This window comes from Acomys minous (genome assembly GCF_964271855.1).
Source record: "Acomys minous genome assembly, chromosome: 16".
NCBI classification, from domain to species: domain Eukaryota; kingdom Metazoa; phylum Chordata; class Mammalia; order Rodentia; family Muridae; genus Acomys; species Acomys minous.
Genome location: NC_140498.1, coordinates 69,058,312 through 69,079,337, shown reverse-complemented (window position 1 = coordinate 69,079,337; position 21,026 = coordinate 69,058,312). Strand labels below are relative to the sequence as shown.

General features: G+C 52.5%; 1 protein-coding gene across 7 annotated transcripts in view; it reads right to left on the bottom strand.

Annotated features, from left to right (window-relative positions):
• Positions 1-21,026, bottom strand: part of MAD1L1 (mitotic arrest deficient 1 like 1) — a 312,878-nt gene that overhangs the window by 54,720 nt on the left and 237,132 nt on the right. For all 7 annotated transcript variants that reach the window (XM_084761271.1, XM_084761277.1, XM_084761273.1 and 4 more), the window contains one exon: positions 1,996-2,186. In XM_084761271.1, coding sequence (XP_084617397.1) covers positions 1,996-2,186 — 191 coding nt within the window. The remainder of the gene's footprint in view (positions 1-1,995; positions 2,187-21,026) is intronic.

Here is a 21,026-nt window from a genome sequence, read left to right as displayed (position 1 = left end):
GCAGGTAGGAGGCCACCACAAATGGGCTTGTGACAGAAAGGTGGGCAGGACACCTAGGCCTGCGTGGACTGGAACTAGCTGGAATAGGGTGACAGGGCCACATTTGCCTTTTGGAGACTGAAGCAGAAGTGACTTCAGCTTTTCTGAGGCAGGTTCTCACTGAGTAGCTTTGAATAGCCTGCCCTGAAACTGGTAATGCACACTATGCTTTCAACAACCTCTAACCTCAGAATACAGCAGGACCTCGTGGTGCCTGCTGAGGCAGGAAAACTGCCAGTCTAATAACAGCTTGAGCTCCAGGCAGAGTTCAAGGCTGACCTGGGCAACTCAGTGCGTCCTTGTCTCTAAACACAGTAAAAATGTAGTTCAGCAGGATGTAGGTCGGGGATGCAGTTCAGTGGCAGAGTGCCTGCCTAGGCCTCCAGAGAGGCTGGGAGGGTGGCTCAGTGGCAGCGTGCTTGCCTACCTATCATGCAGGAGGCCCTGGGTTCCACTCCCATACCACCAAAGGACACAACAGAACAAAACACCAAAGTACTTTGGAATGCAAATTAGACCTTGTCTACAAACACGGATGGAAGTGATGTGTTCATTGTGACAGCTGCTCAGCACATCTTCATTTACCAATCTTTAAAACAAAACAAACCATGGAATTCCTACACCGCATTAAATTAAATACCCATCAGCAATCCTGAGTTATTCAAAGGTACACAGAAGCGAAGAAATACATTCCTGATAGCTTACTGACTTAGAGACTTTGGACGTTCAAATATTTATTTACTTAGTCAAAGGTTTGAGAGTGCTAAGAAGTGTAAAAATGGATGGATGTAATCTGAGAAGTCCAGGAAGTCGCAGAGCCACACCATGAAGTTGCAAGGAATGGTAGGTGCTGCGCTTCACGGGCCTCTGGCCACCACACTAAACAGCGTCCCCTGAAAGGGGCCAGATAGACAGAGGGATGGGAACAGGATAAGTGAGCCACTGGACAACAAAATGATAAACTCTGGGGCAGGGAATCTTTCTGTGAAATTCTGCTCAAAATACATAGGTCACACTGCACACATTTTTTAGACAGAAATGAAAGCAGGCTCTTGTTTCTGCAGGGCATGGACTGCCTGGCTGCCGAGGTCGCAGGTGGCCCAGCTACATGTGGTGCAGAGTAGAGCTGGCCAAACTCTGGGCTGCCCACCCACAGCTACTGACCAGCATCTCTTCCTGAAACAGCCACACACAGCACTAGGATCCCAGGCCACACGAGGGCTATATGTCATGCTAGTACCATCGACCATCCCACGGACAGGAAGTAAGGCTGCTGCCGGTGATGGGTAAGCCCTTATAATCTCAGATTCTGGGTATAACGCCACTCCACTCCTAGTGAGAAACAACTTCTGCTGGAGAACTTGCGCACATGTTTGGCCAAACTATACTCCAAGCACCCTTCCTCAGGGCTGCGCTGCTCCTGCTTCAGTTAAGAGAGATCTTTCCTCAGGAGCCCACATTATACATGAGACTCCAACTGGTACATGTTTCCTGAAGACCACATCCCCATCCCCAGCTACCTACAGGATCAGCGTTGGTACCTGTGGCCTGACCACCAAGTAGCTGGCACACACAGCCTGTCCTTTCCCTTCCAGGGGCTGTGCCACACATTGACCCCTGCAGAGGTCTGGCAGCAAGAGGCCTGCCATGCCCCCCATCATCCTCTGGGTGCCTACTTACTGCCTCTGGACAAAATCGAAGTACCCATAGGGCAGACCTCACAGAGTACAAAGTAAAGAAAGCCAAGCAGAAGTGGCCCCACGTTAATGTCTGTTAGGAGTGGGGAGCAAGGAACCAGTGTGTCCCCTCTTGGCACCGAACACCATGCTTTGGGGACATGGGGCTGCTCCAGCACATGACTCATTTACCAAAGCTCACACTGGCCTCCCTCCTAGTGAGGAGGAGAGCTGCCTGTGGCTGAACGAGCTGACATGATGCACACATGATGTTGCCTACCTTGAAGATGAGGCAGTCGCTCTGGTGCTCGGCGTATCGGGAGGTGAGGCGGTATTGGCTCTCAGTGGTCACGTCGATCTGGTAGCCAGTCAGTGTATAGCAAACCTTGCGAAACTCCTGGATCTTGGTCTGGAAAACTTCTTTGAGCCGCTGGTTCTTTAGCTCAGCACTTTCTACCTGTTTCCGCAGCTCTGTGGGGAGAGAGGCATGGTGTGAGTCCCACTGGGCATTGGTATTGATGGAGAACAGTCAGGGGAAGGGGCAGGGATGGACTAAGGATGAGCTGGGGTCCCTGCTGCCTGGGGATGCCTGAGGCTGGTGTCCATCTGTGAGCCCCGAGGAATCAGGGAAAAAAGGATGAGAAGAGAGATGAGTTGTGTGACCTTCTGCTGGCAGCCATAATGAAGTCACTATATTAACAACAGTACTTTAAAACAATCCAAAACACAGTGACTCTGAAAGACATATGCTGTGACTAAATAGCCCACTAGCAGAACGGTTACACCAACAGGACATCAGCCCAGTCACTGTTAGAAAGCACCGTAAGGCAGCTGGTCATGCTGTGGGGGTGACTGGTCCCAGCTGGCCAGCAGGTTCCAGAGCCTGCTAGAGAAAGAAGTTCCAGGCCTCCAGGTCTGCAGTGAAGGGCAGAGCCCCAGCCACTCTGGCAAATGGACCATCACTAGACTGGCCTAAGCGCCTTTCTGCCAGGGGTTGCTCACTCCTCCTGCATGAGCTAGCACAGCTCCCAGAGAAAGAGGCGGATGGAAGCTGCTTGGCTATTGTAGACTCTTTTATTTATGGGGGCCACATGCTGGCCACCAGTGACCAAAAGTACCCTCCTTGTCCCTCAACAAGGTCTAGGTGGGCTCCAGATAACCCCAGGACCCTCTTCCCAGCCTCCCCTGTGCCTCTGAGGGTAGCATTCAGGGCAGAGCACTACCTCCTCAATTGCCCACCATGGTTTACTGGTGCTCAGGGAGAAGCCAGCTGTGCAAAGCCACCAGGAGCACACACAATTACCATGAATCTCTCACCCAAGGTGCCTGCTGAGTAATTAAGCCCTGATTTACGCCCCTGTTAATTACCAAGCTGGGCTCCACTTACACACACAGGGACTGTCTCCAAGCTGGGCGCTTCCTGAAAGTCCTGTGTGGAGCTCACTCATAAAGGGAGCCCCGCAGGCCTGGGCCATCATGCTCAGGTACTGCGTGTGTTGTGCCCCCCCCTGCTGTGACGAGGGACTGGGGTTAGCTAACATAGGCCATGATATATGGTTGGGGGACACAGAGAAGACTGGGTACTTCTGAGGAGGATGATCCCAGGCTTGTGTGGGAAAAGATATCCCTAAGTTGAGAGGATGTAGAGTCCAAGAGACTCCATGGACCAGGCCCAGTGAGGGTCCCTCATGGGCTCACTGTGAAAGAGTAGGAGAGACAAGGTATAAGGTGGAGCATCAGAGGTCAGGCCTGAGGCAAGGAGAGTGAGCCTGTGCTCTGTGCATCACAGACCCAGACAGTGGTTAGTATGTGCACATGGGATGGCCTTCTAGAGATCAGTGAGGCAAGAGAGCCTGCCTTCCACAAGAGCCGTGTGGGAACCAGAAGCTTCGAGCAACCCCAAGGAAAACAGAAATAACTAGAGAGGGCTGGGCCCCATTGTGTCTTCAAGTCATCTCCCAGGAAGAGCACAGCAGCTGGCTTCAGATACAGTCTTGAGGATCCTGCCAGGGCAAGCCCTGCTGGCTAGCCTAAATCAAAAGCATAAACTCAAAAGCCACATTGCTGCTGTGACATGGTGGCATGTTGTTCTTTTCTCTGAACTGAAGCACTCCCTCTCGCTAAGTTCAGAAAACTTGCAGGGCTCAGAAGTAACTAAAGCTTACAAGGCTTAGGAAACACAGAAAGCTGTAAGATTCTTGACTCCACCTCCCCAAAGTTCTAAAAGCAGTAGCAACCGCTAGGGAGAGGAGATCCTCCAACTGTCCAAGCTGCCTTCAAGTTGCACGGGGAGCTTCAGGGATGCAGCTTTTATGAGTAGTTACCAATTGGTGGGCTTTTTGGTGGTGTAGCTCCCCTGAGTCATGAGCGCTTCAGTGAGTGACTGCTCACTCATGCTCCTGTAAGTAACTACAGCAAGCTCACTAACTTAGACTTGGATGAATGGTTCTGTTGTTGGTGCCCAACCTAGAATGAACAGATTCTTGTTTTTTAATGTCTTCCCAGGAAACCTCACAGGCCTCCGAAGAACATGCCCCCTCCTCCTTTTTATAAACAAGGAAACTGAGGCTCAAAGAGCACAGCCACTGGCCCATGCAGCTGAAGAGCTCCAGCAGGGCTGCCGTTACCTTTGCTGTCCCTCATATTCTAGAATGTACAGCCCACCCACAGTCCAGTGCAGGAATCACACTCTGAGCAAAGCATGCCGGTACCAAGGCAGTGAGGAGAAATGGCCTGACAGACCCAGCCTGAAGAAGCAGCTCGCCTGTGGGGCTGTCGCCTGGCTGCTGGCCCTGCCCTGTGGCTCCTTCATCCATCACCTGGCAGAGGCCTTGGCAGACACTGTTATCCACAGTGTGAGCCCCTTCAACAGGACACAGGCCCAGAGCCTTGATTAATCGAGTGATCAGACTATGAAAATGAAAGGTTAATTGGCAGCCCTGACTCCAAGACTCTTCCTGGCATCCCTTAGCCCCTCCTCGCTGAGAGAGAGCCTTCGGCGGGAGAAGAAATTCACAGCCCACACTTGGCAGGGATGTTTCTGCCACCAGATCCTGGGATAACTGTTGATGGACCACAGATGTCCAATGGGAAAGACTAACCTGGGGCCCAAACCCAGGCTGACCTTGAGGAAGGAAATGGGTGTTCACGCAGTTCTGATCACAAAGGCAGGTGGGGGCTCTTAGGCCCATGCAGGGCCCGCGGGGAGAGGGTCAGTGTACTTCTTGGGGATGAGTGGAATGGAGGTGTCCTGGCCACACTCCCAGCAATCACAGGCATGGTTGTGGCTGCAAAGGAGGAACACTAACTGCCCTTGGTGGGTGGAGTTGAGGCCACCTCCTTCAGGGAGAGAGTGAGGCCAGTGTGTGTGTGTGTGGGGGGGGCAGATAAGACAAGAGAGGGGTGATGCCCAAAGCCTGAAAACAATCATTTGATTTGGGGTGCTTCAACTTTCCTGTTATTTCTGTGGCTCAGTGACTTACATAAACAAGAATGAATAATTCACTTGGTGGTTTGGATTAAATAAATAAAAGATGGGCTCCACCTTGGAAGTGTCATTACTCTCCTGCCACTGGCTGTCACTCAGTCTCTTTCAAAGTGACCAAGAGCAGAGGTTGCTTTCGGGCTTCTTCCAGGAGGCAAAGGGCCTTGGGTCTGTGGTGACACGCTCTGGCCTTGGGGAGATGTCCTCAGCCACTCATGAGTGTGCAGGGAAAACCGTCGGAGGGAGGGCCAGGGTGAGACCCGGGAAGCTGCGAACCAGAAGCCTTAGTCCCCGAAGAGGCCCTGAGGTCATCCTGAGACCCAGAGAAGGGCAGCTTTGCTCTAGGGAGCCATCCTCTAGATCCTCAGCCAGCCCTTGGGCCACAGTCTCACTCTGGGACAATGTGGCAACTGAGACCCTGAGGCTCTGGGTGCCTCTCCATTCTGTCTCAGGCCTTGCCAACTCCTAAGTCCTGACAAGCTGCCAGGAGGAAGCTGTGGCTGCTGCCACTCTCCAGCTCTATGCCACTGTCCTCAGTATCCGCAGCAAGGCTGCCCATGCCCTCCCCTCTATGGACTCTCTGCAAGGACAGTCCTGGTTGTCCTGGAAGGACAGAGTGTGGTAGGTGACAAGTGGGAGCCAGGGAAGGGATATGCTTGCTCATCAGAACCTTCGCTGGACCTGACGCTGGCAGAGACTAAGATGGGCCAGAGTAGATTTCCAGAGTGGCCCTGGGGCACGTCATGCCTCACCCTGAAACCCTGATCTGTGTTCCATGTCTGGCCTGCAAGCTCAGCCTGGCCTGCTGATGGCTCCACTCCCCTAGAGAGGCTGACACCCCTCGCCGTCTCAGCCCCGTGCTTGCCCTTTTGGACTCACAGGGGGAAGCTGTGAAAGTTCTGAGGGAAGGACACAGGACAAAAATAGCTTGGACTCGGCCAGATAAAAGCTGGTGGGGATGCGCGCTCCTGCCTGAGAGCAGAGATGTCGGGATAATGAGCGCCTATGGGCTCGGATCTCTGGAGTCTAAGCTCCTGGCCTGAAGTCTGCAGAATGGCTGAAACTAGTGCGGCCAGAAGGGCACACGTGAGAGAGACACAGGGAAGAGATAACCAGAGAGATGACTGTGGGCTCGCAGCAGTTATACCACCTGTGCAAGTCTGTGGACAGAAAGGTGGGGGCGGGATGTGTTTTGTATTTACATTTTCTAACAATTTAAAATGATGTGCAGACTTTAGAGTGGGTATGTGCGTGTGATTGCAGGTGCTCTCAGAGGCCAGAGGGCGGACTGGCTATGAGTTGCCTGATGTGGGTGCTGGGAATTGAACTCAGGTTCTCCGGAAGAGCAGGACACACTCCCAATGACTGAGCCACTTCTCCAGTCCCTGTGCTGGTTAAGTTTTTGTAAACTTACACAAACCTTGGAAGAGGGAACCTCAGCTGAGAAGACTGCTTCTTTCAGGCTGTCTACAGGCATGTCTGTGGAATGCTGTCTCGATTGCTAAGATACATAATTGAGGCTAGCCCACGGTGGGCAGGGCCATTGGGACAGGCAGGCCTGGGGTACATAAGAAAGGGAGCTGAGCAAGCTTTAGAGAACAAAGTAATGAGAAGCCTTCCTCTTATCAGGTCCTGACATCAATATCCTGACTCAGAACCACCCAGTAGCGGTCTGCAGCCTGTAAAGCAAATAAACGCTTTCCTCGCCAGCTTGCTGTTGGTCAGTGCTTCATCACAGCGGCAGGGACGCAAACTAGAATGGACTCTAACGGTCCTGCCCCTTCACACTCACAGGCTGCTGCAGCTCTGGGTGACAACAGCGGCAGCCCCTATGACATCTGTCACGCCTCTCTGATGGAGAGAGGGGTCAGCCCTGGGGTCAGCCCTGCAGGATAAAGGAAAGCCCAAGTCTTTTCTCTTTGGAGAGAGAAACACAACCTCCAAAGAAACTACTGAGAGCCTAGCAATATGGCTCAACCAGGAGTCCTTGCCATGTGTGCATGAGGCTCTGGGTTTGGTCCCCAGGACTGCATAATGGTTCATGACTATAATCTCAGCACTTGGGAGGTAGAGGCAGGAGGATCAGAAATTAAGGCCATCCTTGGCTACATAATGAGTTATGGCCAGCCTGAGCTACATAAGATACTGTTTCAAAATCAAAACCAAAAAAAAGCCCCACCATGCCAAGCTCCTAATTCGAGAGAATTGGCAAAGTTCTGGGTTTCAGTCACAGCGTGGGAGAGGACCTGCCAGAGCCCTGTCTGGAATGGCACACTCACTCCAGCGCCTGGCAAACAGCAGCATCATAGAGCACCGGTTCTTCTCAGCTCAGGCAAGAGACACAATGAGAGAACAGGAAGGGAGGGCACCTGTGTGGTTGTGGACATCATCAGGGCAGGTGCCTGTGGTTGCACCCGACCCCCATCAGAGCAGGCCGCACTCTGTGACCCCAAGGGTCAGAGCCCATGTACAGCTAAAGCCACTGCATCTCTTAGCAATAAGAAGACACGCACAGGCCCTCCAGAGTTCCAGGAGTCGTCGGGCATGTTGGGCAGGCAGCATGGAAAACCAAACTGTGAAAGAACACGGCACAAAGGTGGCATCCTCACCCCACTGCCAGTTAGGCAAGATGAGGATGGATGTGCTGAAGGACCCAAGTCACTGCATCACTGACTCAATACGAGCCCCATCATAGCTGAGTGTGGAGAGGGGTGTGTGTGTGTGTGTGTGTGTGTGTGTATGTGTGGGGGTATATCCATGTGTGTATGTATGTGTGTGAATGCATGTGTATGTATGTATGTATGTGTGCATGCATGTGTGCATGCATGTGTGCAAGCACACACCAGAGCATACTCAGGCTGGAGAAAAAGAATGCAGCCTTCCCCTCTGCTGAGAAGCCAATAGACAGTCATGAGGCTAGAAAGCAGGTGTCTTAGCTGATGTTCTATTGCTTTGAGGAGGCACCTTGACCAAGGCAACTTACAAACCTAAGAATTTACTTGGGAATTGGCTTCCAGTTCCAGAGGGTGAGTCCACCAAGGTGGGAGGTGGAGTCACGGCAGGCAGGGATGGCACTAGAGCAGTAGCTGAAAGCTTGCATCTGCCTGGTCAGAGGAAGGCAGGGAAGAGCCTGGGCCTGGGGGGCAGGGGCTTTCAAAAGTGACACAGTGACACACCTCCTCCAGCAAGGCTATACTTCCTAATCTTTCCCAAACAGTTCTACTAACTGGGAACCAAACACTCAAATATATCAGCCAACGAGGGTGGTTCTCATTCAAACCACCACAGCGGGCTAGGCATGGTGCGCAGGTCTGAGGGCTTTGGCAAGTGAGCCGAGGCAATCTGTTATCACATTGACACTCATGTGAAAACAACTACATTTGAGTGTGAGCATGCTGGAAGGAAATACAGCCAAGCTCCCACCCAGCCTGGAAAGGAAACATGCTTGCATACAGGCCAGCAGGAAACACGCATGCTCCCCTCCCTGGAGCTGAATGTCACTGTGAAGGGGCATTGACAATGACGCTGGAAAGGGACAGGTGAGGATGACAGGGATGGGCTATGTGACCCTCTTCTTGGCCTTCCACCTTTGCAGAGGGACTCTCTCCCCCTTCCTGGCTATAATGCTATGGGATGGAGCAGAAAGGAGGGTATGGTCCAATGGAGCAATGACTATCCCAAGGCCCCAGCATCTCAGCTGTGACCCTTGGGGTCACAGAGTGCGGCCTGCTCTGATGGGGGTCGGGTGCAACCACAGGCACCTGCCCTGATGATGTCCACAACCACACAGGTGCCCTCCCTTCCTGTTCTCTCATTGTGTCTCTTGCCTGAGCTGAAAGTAGCTTTTCGAACATTCCTCTGGGGATTCTGGGCAGAGCCATTTTCCGTCCTGAAAAGTGAATAAAATCCACTTACTTAAAGCTGAGATTTTCAGGCCTTGCAAAACCCACCTGGATACTAGGATGTCATGCACTACAGCTTTCCCAACTGCTGCTGCTGTTCCCAACTCACCTAGCCGTAAGGATGGCCTCGCAGTCAGAAGATCATGGCCTGTGCTTTTCCTGATGTTCTAGCTGTGCCTGCAAGTCTATTCCTGGCCCCTTTGAGGGATCCCTGCACACCAGGCATTAAGGGAATGGCTGGACCCCTCTGTGTCTGGCCAGGTGGCAAGACAATACTTGGCCTTTGGTCTCTGCAGTAGCATGAACACTGACCAGAAGGGGTGCTGTTTCAGGCTCACCCAGGTGGAGGGACCGTCTCTGCTTGGCCACGGTGCAGGCTGGCAGCTTAGGCCTCCCCATAAACCCACTCCTGACTTTACAAGGCAAGGTTTGAGACTTGGCCTGCAGTGTGATGACAGGACCCTGCCTGAGTCTCTGTTCTTAGCCTAGGGGACTGGTGGCTTCTCAGAGAAGTCCCTGGTACTTATGTCCCTGGCTGCAGCAGGCACCGGAGGTGCTGGCCCTGTTCAGACCCAAAGCTGATGTGCATTGAAGGAATGAATTATTCATGCCTTGCTAACTTCCAAACCATCCCAGTTTTACATTTTTAAATATTTAATAATTAGCTATCAAATATTTATGCAATTTTATTAGCAGCTGTGGAGGCCGGGCACTGCTGTGGCTGTAACAGGGATGTCTGTGCCCTCCTCCCGATGGCTGCCTGGAGAGAATGGCAGGAAGTGTCCTGGAGCACTGTCCCAGGACCTGCTGGGCCACTATGGTTTCAACCTTCTGAGACACCACATGGAGAGAGGTGGAATGGCCAGCCAATATGGCACAGAGCACAGAAGGCTACTAGCCTACCCCAAATCTAAACTTCAACCAACCAACAGGTAGAGTGGCTGGCAGAAGGAGGTAATGGGCAATGCCAGCTAGGATACTTTTGGAGTTCTCCTTCCCTGAACCCACCCTGCAGAGTGACATGCAGTACAGTTGTTGTAAGGGACTGTGGTTCCCAATGTGACTAGCCCCTCCACACACAACCAATAAGGTGTCCTGCTGCCCTACAGACATAGGGCTGCTTTAACTCTACTGATGCCACAGGCCCTGATATTTGGTCCCCACCACCAGCCTGGGTTCCCCTGCTGGGCCGGAAATTGCATGGTTTACACCAGCCTCAGCAATGCTTGCTCGCCCTGGAATTATATGCAGATGAACAGATCGTGTGCACCCGGCTGGCTGCTGGCAGCCGCCCCTGGGTAAGCTCTCAGCGCCTTTCAAACGGGGCATCTCTGTGTGATTAACTGCTCACTCCAGCAAGCAGCTTGTCACCTTGCACAAAAATGATTTGAAAAGACACCGGCAATTACAGCCCACCAGATTACAGGGTGGGAGAGTCCCGGGGTGACAAGCGGGCGCTGATATCATATTCCTTCTTGTAAGACTCCCTCCCCCACCCCAGGGATAGAGCAAGAGAGGCCCTGCAGTGCCAGGCTGCACAGTCCCTGTGGCAGCACTCTCGGCAGTAGAGAATCAGCAGCCCGTGATGTCTGGGTGTCCTCCAGGGTGGGAGGGACACTGCACTGGCTGATGGACATGGAAACAAACAGAGTCCTGGAGGATCAACATCACCCAGCCTGGGTCTTCAGGATCTTGGTAGCCCTGAGAGACAAACACCTACTGGGGCCAGGTGATGCTACTGCAGGCACCACCCTGGGGGTTGAGCAGGGGCTTCCATCAGCAACTCAGGCCTTGGCTCAAAACAACTGCTGGATGCCAACCAGGCCGAACCCACGCAGTCCGAAACATGTCTCCTGCTGCTGACTTCACTTCATGCCTAACCTGTTGAGTCACCAGCCAGTCCTTCCTCCCCACTGACCCTTCCTAGAGCAGGCTTCTGTCCTATGGTAAAAGCCTGAGGTACCTGGCAGAGGCCCCTTCAGTGACAAGAGCCATGTCCACTGCTGTATAACTTCTGGCTTAGGAAAATAAGGGTCAGGGCTTGGGGTCAAACTGCATGCAGCCTCATATGGAGCTGGAGCAGGGCCCTGGTGTTAGTGCTCCTCCAGAGAGCTATGAGCCCCACCCATTAGGCCTCCTATAATTCCCCACCTGGGAATTGTGAAGCTCTGTGTGGGTTCATCAACCCTTCCTCATGACCCCAGTGACAAGTGTGCCCTGAGTCCTAACTGATCGACACTTTCTTCTTGCTCTTTTAGACACCCAAGACCACCAGTGCTGCCTGTGACCAAAGCTGCTCTAGGCTGTAGCCCTTGCCAGCTTGGCCCCCACACTCACCCTTGCCTTTGCAGCCTTTGTCCAGGAAATGAAGTTCCCATGGACTCCTGCAGACCCAGGACTGACCAGAGGCCCCTAATCAGATGTCTCACCTCTCCCTCTTCCCCACCCCGACTAGGCCTCCTGATCTGATGCATGGGGCAGGGTGGGGGGTGGGGGTGGGGTGATGGGACAGAGCAGGACTTCCCTTCCATCTGCTGATGTAGAAACCCAGCCCCAAGTGCTGGCTCCGCTTCCAATACTGCTGTATTCAAGAGGTTCATCCACCCATGCCTGGACAATATAATTCTCTGCCGTGCCACAGGTGGCGGAGCTTCTGCCTCCTACAGGGGACTGTGCTCAGTGCCACACTCTACCTGGTGCCTGCCTTCCTGGCCTTCCCTTGAGCTTCTGCACCTCTGGTGGACACGTGTGCTGCCCTGCTTTGAGGGTCCGGTGGACCTTGTCTGGTTGAGGGCCTACTTCCTCCACTGTAGAGGTCCCTGGAAGGCAGAGGCTTGCTTAGGACAAGTCCAGCACCCACAATGCCTGGGACACAAGACCACTGAAGCAGGCTCATAGGCACTAAGAGAGCTGGTGGGCAGAAGAGCAGCTGGGCTCTGACTCTCCTTAGACACGGGGCTGGGTGGCTGGGAGTAACCTATGATCCCACTTGAAGGTCTCTAGTACACCTGTAATCCCAGCACTTGGGAGGTAGAGGCAGAAAGACCAGAAGTTCAAGGCTAGCCTGGATGACATAAGACCTGGTCTCAAAGCAAGCAAGCAAGCAAGCAAGCAAGCAAGCAAGCAAACAAACAACACCCCCCAAATGGCAAACAAATAAATGAGGGAGAGGGGAGAATGAGGCCTGGCTGGCTACAGGCACTTGTGCCCACTAGTCCACTTCTGGGAAGTACTGCAGGGTGTAAGACGCACTGTAGAGGGCCAGACACTGCAGAGTATGAGATGCCAGCCAGCACTGCTCCAGGATTGTTTTCCATCCACAGCCCCTGTTGGTGGAACGTGAGCCTCTTTGACATGCCACCAGACCACAAGCAGGTGTCTTACCCAAGGGCAGCCAGCCAAAGAGCTGAGGTCCTTCCTTGGCTCTAAAGGCTATGTTTCTCTTTAGGGAGCCCTGCACTAGGCAACAGAAGATAAGGAGGGAGAGTGTATGTGGGGGAATAAAGGCATGCCATGGGTAGGGTAACAGAGGGCCAGAAGGGCCACTGTAGGCTCTAGCCAAGTCCTGTCCTGGGGGTGGTGACTCTAGCAGCCATAGTGCACACAGTCTCAATGAGCACGCATCAAGGCGGCACTCCCTGGTACCTGAGCTGAAGACCTCTCTTCACTGGATCTCGGCAGTGTGGTTCTAAGAGGTCAGGGCTGCATTTGGGTTGTACTTTGGGGGAGGTCATCTCCAGTCTAAGATAGGGGGAGGGCCTGGGGGAAAAGCCCAAGACCATGGGGACAACTTTGGTGATGGAAGACTGAGCCTACAACACTGGCGAGAACAGAGCTCCATCAGCTTGGCTGTTGGGAATGACTGTCCTCCAAGCCCAGTAACTGCCATCTTGGGAAGTTCAGCTGTGCCCCCTTGCAAAAGGATCACCCCAGCCAGGCCTGCTGTTTGAGTCCCACCATGGAGTGCTGGGAGGGACACGAGACCCTTACCTGAGTGTCCAGCTATACCCTACCACCAGTTATGTGTGACTCTGCCTTAACTGCACTTGGACTCAGGGAGGGGCCCGAGCATGTAGGATGGGGGAGACAAGGAGAGGGAGAAGCCCTCATCCCCGTTTGGCAAGGCTGTCTCATATGGCCAGCTGGGTGGTAAGAGTGCTCTAGGAGAGCCACAGCTTTCAAAGGAAGGTTTCACACAGACAGATAACCAGAAACTAATTAATAGGCATGACCTCATCACGTGTATACACACATACCCTCGGCTCCCCTGCCTAGCCAAAAACACTTTAAGCACAGAACCACATGACAAACACAAGAACACATCTGCTTCGACACAAGCTTCCAGAAGCTTCCTTTCACAGAGATGCCAGGCAGGTGGTCAGGCAAGAGAAGACTGGGGCAGAGACAGTGGCCTGCCATCATCCTCTGGACAGGATAGAAACTTTGATGGAGCCAGTGGGCAGAGGCAGCGAGGAGGAGTCCCATCAGAGCCACAGTGGTGGAGTCACATGTACAGGAGGCGGAGAGCTGGCGATCCATTCTGCACACTGGATGTATTATGAATTTCTGACACTGGGAGTACAGAAACCGTAACTCCCTGGAAGGTGAGCTCCCGTTTGGGGGAGGCGGTGTTCAGAGCTCATATTTTATTGACCGAGTCATTCTTGAGTCAATCCGTCTGCTCTTGGCGAGACAAGAGTTTTAAATCTCCTTTGTCCCTCCTCCTTGAGACGGAGCAGTGTATTAAAAGCCTGCTAATGCATGCCACAGCCTCAGACTTGATATGGAACCAATTCTTCAGACAGCAGATTAAGAAAAAGGCTACAGGGCCGACTCAGCAGCCAGAGCAGGGAAGGGAAGGGTTGGGAAGGATGCTGAGGTGGGGCAGCAATTGTGACTGTGGAGGCACTGGGTGCTAAGGATCTAGGCAGAGCAGAAGGAAGGCCATGGCTGCCAGAGAGGAGCCCTGGGTAAGAGGAGAGGCGCCGGGGATACCCAACTTATTGCCACACACTGTCCTGGAAAAGGAGACGAGGACTGGCTCTGCTCATTGAGTGTGAAATCATCAGGCTTCAAAGAGAGGCAGCAAAGGCAGCCTCCTGCTCCCATGGTTGAGTCCAGATGGAGCGAGTAGCCTTGGCCTATGGAGGCATGAAGGTTGTAACATGCTGATAACTAAACACAGCCAGAGCTGGGGCTGAGTGCAGGTAGCCTGGACTCTATTAGCCAGAGCAGGAGTGGGGCTCTGCTGACCCTGTGTATGTGTGCATGTGTGCACACATGTACAAGCATGTGTCTGTATGTGTGTGTGCAGGTCAAGGACAACCTTAGGTGTTATCCCTCAGATGCCCACCTTTTGATCTGAGTTAGATTCCTGGGACTTGCAAGATAAAGAACTGACTCCAGAAAGCTGTCTTACGCCCTCCACATCCACTGTTCTCACACCCAGACAGATGCACACAAACTAAAGAAATGAAAATGCAAGACATGATGTTTAAAAAAGGTATCCTGCTAGGGCGTACAGATCTGTGTGCTGTGGTCTCCATCACTCCATCTCACTGCACCACAGCAGAGGGTCTACTTTGAAGCCTGGCCAGAAAGCACATGTTGCAGTGGGTCAGGGAGGTGACAGCATGGCCCTCAGCATCTTGAAATCAGACCGTGGACTGTAATGGTCCTCAGGAGGCTCTCAGAAGAGTTATGCTCCCATGTGTGGGGGGAAGGCCCAATGGCCCTCTCACCCCCAAGGTTATAAAAGCAGTAAACAGTTGCTGGAGGAGGAGACTCAAATGGAGCTGCCTGCAAGTTATGCTGGAAGCTCCAGGGGTGTAGCTTGCAAGAGTCACCAGTATGCTGAGGTGGCCTGGGGTGCAGCTGTTGGGAGTCACCCACACTTCTGTGAGCCACTCATCACCCATTGTAAGTGATCCTGCACACACATTCCTACAAAGAACCCCAATAAACTCACTGATTCATTAAGCTGGGCTTGGTTGGAGTTGTTTCTTTGGTTGGTCACTGCCACCTGAATTTGGTGTGAACAGAAGTAAGACGGCCTGGTCACACACACACCTGTTTCCAAAAATGCAGGAAGGACAGGGCAGCTGACTCAGAAAAGTGCATGAAAGGGCGTGCAGTCTCAGAAGAGGTCTGGAGGATGCCCAGCCTCTGCTTCAACTGTGACAGGGATGGGCTGCCAGGACTGGGTGGAGCTGTGGGAGCTGGCCAAAGGCACTCAGCAATACAGTATTTGGGACTAGAACCCACATCGTGAGCTGATCTTCAGAGTCACAGAACTGCAGTCATTGCGCTGTTGTAACTCAGGCTGGCCTCCATCTCACCAGCTGGCCAAGGATAAACTAAAACCCCCGATCCTCCTGCCTCCACCTCCAGGGTGCTGGGATTGGGGAAGGCAAGTGTGCAGGTCAGGTTTTTGTCAACTTGATACGAGCTAGGGTCATCCGAGAAGAGGGAACTTTGTGAAGAAAATGCCCTCATCAGATTGGACTGCAGGTAAGCCCCGTGAGGCATTTTCTCTATTAATGACTGATGTGGGAAGGCCCAGGCCACTGTTATGCAGCGTCACCCCTGGACAGGTGGGCCTGGGTCCCAAAAGAAAGCAGGCTTAACAAGCCATGGGGAAAAGGCCAGTGAACAGCGTTCCTCAAAGCCTCTGTCTGCTTCAGCTCCTGCCTTGAGCTCCTGGCCTGACTGACCTGTGGCCTGTGAGAGGGACATGTAAGTCAAACCAACCCTTTCCTTCCCAAAGTGCTTTGGTCATAGTTTTTATCCCAGCAATAGAAAACAAGCTAACACAGCAAGCCTAGCTGGGTGGTCCATCATGGCAGGGTGACTGAGGATCAAAGAGGACAAATGGATCTGGATTCCATCATCAACCTAACAGGACAAGGCGCAGGGGCCGGAGCCAAGCCCTTCGGTAACAATCACGGCGGCCACAGCGCTGGGGTGAGCTGAGTCCCTGGGACAAAGTGCCTGCCACGGAAGGAAGAACAGATAAATTACACTTCATCAAAATTAAAAACGCTGCTTATCAGACGAAAGCATTAAGAAAATGATTAGAAGACAAACAATCCAATTAAAAACTGGGCAGCGATATGAGAGGCGTCTCAGCGAGGAAGATGTATGAATGGCTAATAAGCTACAGAAATGAGCTCCGAATCATTAGTCATTAGGGAAATGCAACCACAGAGGATGCTGTCGTCAAGAAGCCAGGAAAGATGAATGGCAGGGAGGATGGCGAGCACACACAGGGGACCCTTACAAGGGGATGTCAACAGGTACAACCACTTACAAAGGTGACACATGTACTGGGTAATCCCCAAGTCCCCTTCTACACATAAGACATGGGCACTATCTCCAACATCCACATCACCAGGACCCACAGTGGCCCAAAGTGGACACAACACAATGTCCACCATCAATGACTTGATCCCTAACGCATGGGCCACCCGGATGGTGGAATATTACTCAGCCATACAAATGAATATGGATCTATGCTATGGCACGGGAGAATCTTGGAAGTACTAGGCTTAGTGACAGAAGCCAGAACAAAGGCCTGTGTAGTGTAAGGTTCTGTTTAGACAAATGTTCTGAAAAGACAAATTGGCAGAGGAAAGATCCATGATTGCCTGGGGCTGTGAGTAGGAGTGGGGACAACTGCAAGGGCATTGGGGACCCATCAGGGTGAAGGGAACATTCTAAAGCCAGGCTGTCATGGGGGCAGAGCACCGCTATAAGCTCACTAAATCACTGAGCTAATTACACCCTTAGACAGCCAAGGATGGAGGGTGCTGCTGAGCATGGTGAGACACACAGGGGAGACAGCCCGGTGCAGACTCCTGGGAGAGGGGGGTGACTTTCTGCACTTATGCCAACTCAGTCAGATGGATCTTATAACCTCAGGACTCCACAGCAGCTAAGTCAGATGGACCCCCATACCATAACCTTTATACGCCCCACGGAGTGGGATATAGAGCATGTGCCACAAGCAAGGATTGCAGGCTAGCTACTAAAGCCAGCCTTGTGACAGCCCAGGCAGGCAGGTGTGCAGGCCACCCTCTCTCTGACACAGGAAACTAAGGGCTGCCACGCTAGGCCTGGATGACCTCCCATGGGGACCCCAAGCTGAAGGGCCCTGACCTCACCTGACTGTGAGTATTGGCTGTGCCAACACCTCCTGGCCCAGCCTGGCACTGCAGGTCTGAGGTGGGAGGTCAGGGCTGCTATGCGTATCCTGCCCGGGGTTCCAGGGCGCCCGCTTGTTTGATGTGTCATGCAATAAGACGCTCGCACTTCAATTACGGGCTGAATGAAACTGGAGAGAAATCCCTAATTGGGTACTTGGCTGCAGCTACACGGCAAAGTTTACAGACATGCCAGGAAGGAAAGGAAACAAGGCAGTCAGCTGAGCAGCTCAACGTGGCTGGGGAACGAGGCGGTTACTCAGCAGTCTCCACAGACCCGGGGATGGGGGTGGGGGTGGGGGTGGGGGTTACAGGGACCAGGTGGAGGCTGGCTCTGCCCTCAGCCACGAGGGACTCAGGATAAGACTCAAGGTCTAGGGATGTGGTCAGAGGTGGAGTGCTAGTGTGAGCCTAGAGCTTGCTCCTTGGCATCTGCAAAATAAAACAAGACTAAAGCTGCATAAGGCTCCATCTCCAAGGTGTCGAGAATCCACAGAAGAGCACAGGTGAGGTGTCAGTGAGAGGGAGAGAGGGTGACCTGAGGGGAGGGCACGCCATGGAAATAGGCCTGGGAGCATGGTCAGCAGGCTGGTTAAACTCTGATGGAGGCCTGGGGCCACAGGCAAGAGTCACCCTGGCTCTGGACAAAGACCCAGTGGCTGAGAAGCCTAGATGGTGTCCACAGAGTGGAAGCAGATAGGTTGGAGCTGCAACCAGACTCAAAAGGTCTCAAGGCTGGGCCTGGACAACATTCGAGACACTGAAAGGAGCTAGGCTATGCTGAGAATGTTGACACTGCCCAAGGCAGCTCTCTACCACAAGGCACAGTTCCAGGAGGGGCTGAGGGGTGGGCTGGGGTTGAAGACTCTTGGGAGAGCCACAGCCTTGAAATATAGCCTCTGCCCTTTACCCCAAGTCTAAGCTCTCACTAACTATACTTTGCAGCAGGGCTATACTCACGAGATGAGCAGCTTTCAGTTTTACCTGACTTGGGACAACGCCTTAGGGTTCGGTGCCAAGTTCTCTGTGGGAGTTCCATTTCTCAGTCCCATCCAGGTCTGGTCCTAAAGTGAGCCCCCAGCTGTGAGGAATCCCCTTGCCACTATCACTTTGTTCCAGTTCAGGGTCTATTCCCACACTGGCCCCTGAGCTTTGAACATCTGGCTGGGCCTAGAAAGGTGGGTGGGAAGAGGACTAATTTGGGAATGACCTGAGACCAAGTGGGAAGGCCTCTCCCAGTGCATTAGCCTGCAATTAAATCCCATGATTCTAAAAAAAAAAAAAAGTGTGTGTATACATGTTTGTAATTATTTGTGTGACATATATGTACATGCATAATGTGTATGTGATATGCATATGTATGACATGTGTGAGCATGTGCTTGAGGGCATGAGCACATACAATAATATGCTTGTGAAGGTTTAGAGGACCGTTCGTTTCTGTGCCAGTCCTCGCCTTCCACCTTGTCTGAGGCATCCCTGCTCGTCAAGGAGTGCCCAGGCTAGCAGGCCCGTGAGCTTCCCAAGTCTTCTGCCTCCCGGTCCCAGCTTGCTGTAGGAGCACACCTTTAGGCAGACAGTGCCTCGCGAAGTTGCTGGCCTTCAACTTGAGCTCCCTCTGCTTCTGTCTCCCAAGTAGCTGTGGTGACAGCCTGCACAGAAAGGCTTGGGTCAGGCTTTGAAGGTTCCTTCATGAGCTGATAAATAGTTTTCTTCTAGGCTGTTCTGCTGATTCCTTCTGTTGGAAGCTGCAGAGCCTCCGTAATGTCTTCAGTGTGTGGTTGAGGGTCAGGGTCTAAGTCTGTCTTTGTCTGGATCACTGAAGAGTTGTCCTAGTGACATCTGTCAGAGGTTCCCCATGGGCGGACTGCTCACTGCTCATTACATGAGTATTAACTTCTTAGACAAGGGAGACTAGGGCTCAGGGTTTCTGCTTGTCTTTTTATCCCACTTATCCACTGGTAACAAGTATGACTTTTTTTTTTTCTATCTCTTTTACTTGGTAAGGATTTCACTCTGTAGCTCAAGGTGTCCTATAACTTGGGGCCCCAAGAGCTGGGATTACAGGTGTGAACCACACAGTAGCCATTTTTAATGGCAAGTGTGGACTGAGCAGTAGTGCTTTGCTTTTCACTTGCATTATTAAATATAGCCACGAGTGGCCCAAATCTGAAGTGCACTGGCACTCTTTCCACTTCCTCCTGCTAAATGTCATCAGTCCACAATACAAGGATAACAGATCATACCAGAAGCCAGGCAACATCACAGGTAAAGAGTGGAGGTATGAGCAGATGGAGGGTGGACCACTACGCACCCAGTTACATGATTCAACAGCGGGGTTACGCTGAGGGTCTGGCTGGGTACCCTGAGTGGCCTCAGCCTCCTCCTCAGGGGCCAGCAGGTGGCTGTCCCCATGCTGTCCCCAGGTTCAGGATAGATGACAGTACTGTGTTCCCATTCTCTATCCTTCTCAGGCATTGGCCTGCACCATCACTAGGGTCACCTCAAGGAAGCATGAGGAGAGCACCATAGAATGTCATCCAGGAAGAGACTACTCAGTGTGCAAAGTACTTCCTGAGGTACTTAGTCAGGCTTGGGAAGCTGGGCGCTGTGCTGAAGACACAGCACTAGACACAAGGAGGGATGGAGCAGACTGTAGGCCTTGGCCTGGGGATGGACACCTGGCCTAGGGCTGGAGCACGACTCCCATTGGGGAGCGAATGGCTGACAGTCTTGCTTGAGGCTGTCACACATAGCATATGGAGCATATGTGGCAAATGGAGCTGTAGAGCCCAAGCTGCTACTTTACCACATGAGCCCTAAAACCAAGGTAGCAGAGCATCTCTTGCTGATGTGTTTCTTTGGCTAATGAGAAAGAGAGCTTTTGTTTTCTCTTGTCAGAATTGTCACCCGATAACTTCATCCTTTACAGAGTTTATGTCAGAAGGTTAATGTTAAGAGTTGTTTTTTAAGAAGAGATGATTTTGTTTAGAAAGATTGAGCTTGAGGCTTATCAATTTCATTACTTTTAATGAATTAGTCCCCCCAGCCCCCAAGTACTGGGCCTGGAACCCAGAGCCTTCAAGCACCGCTAAAGAGACGCTAAGCCACATTCCCAGCTCCTTGATGGGGGGAGTCTAGGCAGGTGCTCTACCACTGAGCCACACCCCAGCCCCTCACTGGGGGATTCTAGGCAGGGGCTCTACCACTGAGCCACACCCCAGCCCCTCACTGGGAGATTCTAGGCAGGTGCTCTACCACTGAGCCACACCCCAGCCCCTCACTGGAGGATTCTAGGCAGGTGCTCTACCACTGAGCAACACCCCAGCCCCTCACTGGGGGATTCTAGGCAGGTGCTCTACCACTGAGCCACACCCCAGCCCCTCACTGGGGGATTCTAGGCAGGTGCTCTACCACTGAGCCACACCCCAGCCCCTCATTGGGGGATTCTATGAAGGCAACTAACTCTTCTACTCTGGGAGCTTAACTCAGCTGCTGGGGACATTCCTAAGAATAGGGTGGACATATTTCAATAAAACTTTTTTTTATGGTACCAAGCTCTGAATCTCATAGTTTCTACAGTATACCAAGTATTCTTGGGGCTTGTTGGAAACTAATACTTTTATTTTTATAACAATGTCAGGTTTTTTTTTCTTTAAATATGGTCCTTCTGGGTCCCTGCCCCTGCCATGTAGGCCATATACATCAATGGTACTTTGCTGTTC